The sequence below is a fragment of the Oryzias melastigma genome, linkage group LG14 (assembly GCF_002922805.2).
Source record: "Oryzias melastigma strain HK-1 linkage group LG14, ASM292280v2, whole genome shotgun sequence".
Lineage (NCBI taxonomy): Eukaryota > Metazoa > Chordata > Actinopteri > Beloniformes > Adrianichthyidae > Oryzias > Oryzias melastigma.
In genome coordinates, this window is record NC_050525.1 from 687,171 (window position 1) to 694,424 (window position 7,254).

The window sequence follows — 7,254 nt, forward strand, 5'->3', positions numbered from 1 at the left end:
GTAGGAGGGCGGGCGGTTCGGCGTTCTGCAGCACAGCGGAAGAAAATGGCGGCCGCGGCTGCAGAGCCCGGAGCGGCGGTTTCTACGGTGGACTTAGAAGCTCCTTCAGAACCGGGCCCGGCTGGTGTGGGATACGCTCAAGTCCCCGCCGGGCCCGACACTCTGCAGGATTCTGAAGCGGCTAATTGGCGCGAAGAGGACGGAGTAGACGGAGAGGCCCGCCATGTCAGTCCGGAGCTCGAGCCTGCCAGTCCCACCAGAGAAGCCGCGCTGGAGCGGCTCTGCCCCGGATTGCCGGGGGACCCAGAGGGCGGCGGCAAGTACCGCGGCACCGCGACGGACCCGCAGCTCTACGCCGTGTTCCTGCACTCCTTCCCGGTGCCACCCTCGGTCACCGAGGCCGGCCTTTCTCTAGACGAACCGGCCGAACCCACCACAAATGTGACAACGGACCGGGCCGAACCTGCAGACCGAGACCGGACCTACACGGCTCTGATCCAGACAGAGCCCCGGCCCGAGCCGACGGAGGAGTCCACGGGCGGCCCGGAGCCTGCTGGCGGCCGCGGCCTCCCCGATCCCTCCCCGCCCTGCTGGTCTCCGAAGAGGCGCCCTGCGCCGGAGCCCCCCCGAGCAGATTCTCCATCAGCCACCACGCTGGCCTCGGTACTGGACCTGAGTCCCGGATCCGAAGTTCGTGTCTCCCTGGACCACGTCATCGACGACGCGCTGGTGGTGTCCTTCCGGCAGGGAGAGAAGGTGTTCTCGGGGGTTCTGATGGACGTGTCCAGAAGGTAAAACGGCACTCCCGCCCTTCAGGTTATGGGTCAGAACCAGCACTGCAGCCCCATCTGTCCCATAATGCAATGGGAGCGGAAACCAGCACATGTTGGACATAACACTGACCCACAGCTGCTGAACTCCTGCTGGAACACAACCATCTCACAAACGTACCCAGCCTGGGGTTCTGTAGAACCTTGGATCAGAATGCTGCTCCGAACAGTTCAGTTACAGTGAGCCTGAACTGATATACCAATGGATTCTATTGCTTAAGTATCTAATAGCTACATTAACCTATCATTTACACAAATATATTTTCTATGGTGGCCCCGACGTTCAAATCACTAATAAAAACATTACATTATAGGACTCAAAACTAAAATAAATAAAACTAATGTCCAGAAATCAAACTAAAATGTAAAACAATGAGATACCAGGAAAGGTAGATGATGTTTGATTTTTGACATTTGAGTTTTTTAACATACTAATAAAGGTGTTCTGACCAGTACAGAGCAGTATATATGACAAAACCTGAGGTTGAAATGATTTATAATAAAGGCACAACAATAATAACTATAACTATTTGATCTATATAATATTTTATAATTAGCAATACAACATATCGTTGATTTGGTTTATTATGAATGATGCAAACAATGTTTTACTGACCTAACATACTATTTAATAATATACTATATAAATATAGTAAAATAAACCTACTGTGCCTCAATCCAAGCGGTATTTCCAACATCGATATACTTGATTCATTTTATTTGAAACAGTTTTATGATGGTGTTGTTGGTGGTGTAGGTTTAGTTGATTAACGATTTTCTTGAGATAGATTGATCTGATTGGATCGTAGGAATAGAAATTGGTCCAATGATTAATCAACAAACCTACCGTTTCTGGTTTCTTGGTGTGTTTAGTTTTTTTACATTTCATTTTGATTTCTGGAAATTACTTTTTTTTTTTATTCAAAACGTTTTATTTTTTGGAATTTTGTTTTGATTTCTAAAGTGTAATGATGTATCTTTATTATTTCATTTGCTTTTTTAATAGTTTTTGTGAACTTCAGCTCTTCATTATGTTTTTGCATTGAGTGATTAGTTGGTGAGATTTGCACTTCAGGGCCACCATTGAAATTCATTGAAAACGTATTGAATCTTGATCCAGTTTTCTGATCGTTCAAGAGTTAAAAAGGAGCAGAGGTGTTTTGTTTCTCCCCAGATTTGCATACACAGTTCTGCCTGGTGTCTGTTCCACCTCGCATTGAGGATCTTTGGAACATGTACATCACACTCTGGTTTGCTTAAAGTGAATTAGAGTTCATTTCCCTCCATAATCCAGAACACATTTTCAGTCTGAAAACACCCAAGTGAGCTCTCTAACCATCTTTTGAGGTAATCTTATTTACAATTGGACTGAGCTCCAGTTCTCCTCCTCAGTCTGAATAGACTCGGAACGGAACAACTGAACCAAAATGAACACCGTAGCTGGGCATTATGGGATGTAAACAGTGAGCCACGGACAAACATGAAACAACGATGAGACACATGAACTCATTGAAACGTGTTCAGATGAATGCAGGCTCATTGAAATACTGTTCTCCTGACAATCTATCCGTCCTAAAGACTTATCAGAGTACCTATGTAGTTGTCGTCTCCTCACTGTCGAGTGTTGAACCGGACGTTGACACAGACGTTCGAAATTATTCAGTGAAATTAAAAGTCTTAATCAGTGAACTATCCTAACAACGATTGCAAATAGTAGGACTTCAATTATTCTTTCTCTCAGTGCTTTGCCCCGCCCTCATAATTCCTGGCCAATGGCTGAAGAGATCTTTGGTCACATGGTTTTGTTTACAAGCTTTGAAACAGAAATGTCCGATTGATAGCAGTCTGAACACAGACCAAATACAAAGATCAGGACTCGATCTGGACCAATGGCCTTTTCCGGTCTGGATGCGTCTTAAAAAACATCAAGCACGAACAACCTCAGTACAAAATCCTCCTATCAGTCATAAAAACATGCAGAGAAAGTTTGAAGTTCTCAAAACAAGACCACGAAAGGTGAACCGGGAAGTACTTCATTTTGTAAAAACAAGATAAGCGAGGACTCAAATGAGCACAGCTGATGGCTTGGCAGCTGTTCTATAGTTCCGAACATTTACTGTTCTGTTTTCTGTAGTGACGTTGTGCTGCAGGCTCAGGCTCTGAAAGTCTTCCCGCCGACAGTCCAGCTGAAGCTGCGCGGCTGCTTTCACTCTCACAGTTCTGAAGACGGTCCAGATGGGCGCAGAAGGCTAACTTCACACTTCTGCCCGGTTTGCTTTCACACGCCGATGAGAACCACAGCCTGAAGCGGACCATACCGCCTGGAATAATTAGATCGCTCTAAAGCTGTTCTCTGGGAGCAGATATTAGTGTATTAAAATCTTGAGACTGAACCATGTAGAGATCCTGCACACTCTCTGAGAGATTTTATTTAGCGCTAAGTCTAATCTGTTTGTTTGTTATTGCTCAATAGGATGCAATATTTGCTCCATGAATAGGATGAAGGTCAGTGTAGTGATGGAACTGAACTGTTGGTGGTCAGATTATTTACTGAAGATTATAAATAAATATTCTTTTTATGAAGATTGGTTCTAACTTTTTCTCAAGTGCTGCCTCTTCAGTTTGGTTAATTTTGCTCCTCGTGCTTCCGACACTCACTCCATTTCCTTCTGAACTTTTTGGTTCACCCTAAAGTGACCATAGACCATAGGTCTGTATGACTGATCTGAACCAGGGTTCAGCCTGAACATCTGACCAACCAACTCTGGTTTGAATCAAACCTTCCCGTGTGAATGCACCCTTAAAATCTGTCTTCAGCCTCCACCATCGACCTCTGGAAGCTTTTCCAGTGAAGGATAAAACGCATTTCATAACGGTGTAAATGTTAGTTTCAGTTTTCATAGTTTCTACAAACGTTCAAGACATTTAGCTTCAGCAGTAGTACTAATTTTGGCCACAAGAGAGAGCCAAAGAATAACAAGGTTGTGTTTACAATGAGAAAGATTTTTTTTAAAGGCCATCAATGAATACACTTGACAGTATAATAAAACAAAAATAGCTTATTTATTGAAAATATTTATGAAAATACAACGGACACTTTAAGCCAATATTTAGCTATAAAGGATAAACAAACCTATACATTAAAATGTTTTGTTCTAACTGCATAAAAATAATAAACAAATGCATTAGTAATATTTAATGTATTAAATGCAAAACCAGAAACATAGCTTTTGCTCATGTCTTCTATTCCTCCTCTGATCTGGGTTTTGTCTATGTCCTATTGAGATTAAAAATCTCTTTGTAACCCCTCCGCTCTCTTTGGGGTCCAGATGACTCCAACCACATATTGATGTGTGATTCCTTCCATGACAAATGTAGACAAGCGGGGACAGGATTTTATGTCTGCCATGGAGATTAGTGAAACTCAAACATCAATGATAAAAACAAGTTCAGCTCACTGTCTTGTGGGGTCCAGATGACCCCACTTTAATGTAAACAAGCCAAGGAGAGCCGAAGGGTTAAAGGAGCTCTGGGGTGAAGGAGTTGTTCACACATATACACACAGGCACAGTAAAAATCCTGAAACTAGTTAAAACATTCACAAACTGTACTTCTCACTCCCAATTGTATTATTTGTTATTTTTGTACATTTCTGTGCTGCTCATCCTTTTTCCACAAAGGCGACTAGCTCAAACTGTTGTGTGTTTGTCCTCGCAGGTTCGGGCCTTACGGCATTCCCATCACGATGTTTCCCAGGCGGGATGACTGCAACCGCGCTCCCGTCTTTCTGGCGCCATCTCCCAACAACAAAGACCCACCCACCAAACAGGAAGAAGCTCACAACACGCCGCCACCCCCGCCCACCTCCCCTCACACTTTGACCTCCAAACCGCCGCCGCTGTTCCAGGAGGGCGCACCTTACCCCCCTCCTTTGTTCATCAGGGACACCTACAACCAGGCTTTACCTCAGCCGCCGCCACGCAAGATCAAAAAGCCGAAACGACGCTACCGCTGTGAGGAGCCCACCTCCATCATGAACGCCATCAAGCTCCGCCCGCGGCAGGTCCTCTGTGAGAAATGCAAAGGTGTGGTTGCATCAGTGGGACACAGGGAGGTGCGGCGCGGCGCGGTGGAGCTGAGGAGTGACGACGCGGCGCGGAGGAAGCGAACAGCCAACGGGCCCATCTCATCCGAGGTGAAACGTCTGCAGAGCGACGACAAGAGAGCTCGCCCGGACAGAGGCTCGTCCTCAGGGATACACACTCCATCTTCATCTTCCTCCCACCGCGTCTTAAGGGGCGTGGCCTCCTCCTCCTCCTCCTCTGTTTCTTCGAGCCGCATGCGACTGAAGCTGAACAATAACAAGGTTCTGGCAAAAGGTTCTGTTATGGAGTGCTCCAAAGCTCGGCAGGTTCTTCAGAAGCTGGCGAGGAGCTCCCAGCCAGCACCACATCGACGGCCCAAAGACCAGGGTCCGGACCAGAGCCGCAGCAAAGCTGTAACCCGAGCTGCCGCCTTGCAGAACCACAACCAAAAGGTCCACTTCACCCGGCGCCTGCAGCGCCTGAGCGGAGCAGGCTCCAGCGGCCACACGGCGCTGCCTCCCAGAATGCGCTTGAAGCCACAAAGGTATCGTACCGACGAAGGCTCGGCGCCGTGCTCCTCCTCTCTGTCGCATCAGAACGTTCGCTCTTCGCCACCCAAACTGGCATCAAACCCCGCCCTCACACAGACTGCCACTCCCCCGACCCTCACAGCTGCTCCCCCGACCCCTCCTGCTCCCTCGGGGACACAAGGAGTCGGAGGAGCAGCAGATGGGAAGGATGTGGAGCCCCCTCCCCCTTCCTCTTCCTCTTTAGACTCCTCCCACTTAGAGGGCATCCCTACAGAACCCGTTGACACCACCCCTCTTGGGGATCCTTCGTTGTCCTCTCCACCCACCCCGACACATGACCCCTTCCCCAGCTCGTTTGTGCCCCGTGATCCTGCCGCGCCCCCTCCCCTTCCTCCCAAAGCAGAAGGCGAGGAGGAGGAGAGCGGTGACCCCAAAAGGCGCCATAAGCCGCCCGCACAACCCCCGCCTCCATCCTCGTTTTTCTCAAAGTCGGTGTCCAAGTGCGTGCTGCCCGACGGCAGAACCGTGTGTGTGGGCGACATCGTGTGGGCTAAGATCTACGGCTTTCCGTGGTGGCCGGCGCGCGTGCTCGGCATCACGGTGTCGCGGCGCGGCGACACGGGCTTGGCGGTCCGGCAGGAGGCAAGGGTGTCCTGGTTCGGCTCGCCCACCACCTCCTTCCTGCCCATCACCCAGCTGTCACCTTTCCTGGAGACCTTCCAGTCTCGCTTTGACAGGAAGAGGAAGGGTCCGTACCGCCGTGCCATCGCCGAGGCCGCCAGCGCCGCCAAGCAGCTGACGCCCGAGGTACGCGCGCTGCTCACACAGTTCGAGACGTAGCATTAGCTGTGCCCGGCCCCCACCCACCTCCACCACCTGTATGCCCCGCCCCCTCTGCCCCCTGGTGGGAGGAGCTGATTTTAGACTGATAAATGTGAGTCAGTATTCAAGAGTTAAGGTGGAGTTTCTGACAGCACGTCTGCTCGGCTTGGCGCCTTCAGGTCATCGTAGGTGTCGGACCATCAGTCAGGTCCGATTAGAGGACGCGGTTCTGCCCCTACAGTCTGGTTAGCTGTAAATGGCGGGGTGTGGGAGGAGCGCCGAGCCGCTGAAGCTTTTGTTCTGTTGAAGCACAAAAGGACCAACTGTGAAGCGTAGTGCTGTCAGAACGCGGTCCAGAACCCGCTTACAAAGGCCTGCGCCTGGACCCAGTCAGGCAGCCTCTTCAATCCTCTGATCATGTTTTGTACTCGTAGCTTTTTTAGTTTTTCCTTTTGGTCTTTTAAATGAAATGCGACGTCCACAGATGTTTTGTGAAGGCAGTGCAGCCAAAATTCGGCTCTCCCCGGGTGAATGGACAGGTAGGACACTGACTGACAGCTGTGACTGTGACGCTGACGCCACATTTTACCGTAGCTGTGTGTTCTCGGAGCTGTTGGACTCTTTTTACCATCTGTTTGCAGATCAGAGAGTCTGAAAGAGTGTACATGTTTTTTCCTGTTTCAAATCTGTTAATAAACTATCAAACTGTTCTTTCGTCATCGTCGTCATTTTCCCTCTTCTGTGATGTTCCACTGTGAGAGTGCCGCCTTGCTCAGTGGCATGCTGGCTGCAGACGTTAGATTTTCTCACCTGCAAACAGATTTTTGGTAAAATGGTCTGCGGAGCTGCTTTTACCAGAAACCCCAGCGAGGGTCGACACGAACGCTCGACGTTTGCAGCTGCTGCTGACCTGAAAGCACGCAGACTTCAGGTTTCTGGTAGAAACAGCTCTCTGCTCCACAGTGGAAACACTAATCTGACAATGTG

General features: G+C 49.0%; 1 protein-coding gene across 1 annotated transcript; it reads left to right on the forward strand.

Annotated features, from left to right (window-relative positions):
* Positions 1-6,977, forward strand: pwwp2a (PWWP domain containing 2A). The gene is made up of 2 exons (XM_024264805.2): positions 1-791; positions 4,548-6,977. Exons 1-2 carry the CDS (start codon positions 46-48, stop codon positions 6,283-6,285), a joined length of 2,484 nt encoding a protein of 827 aa, XP_024120573.1. The 5' UTR covers positions 1-45; the 3' UTR covers positions 6,286-6,977.
* Positions 6,978-7,254: the final 277 nt, after the last annotated feature.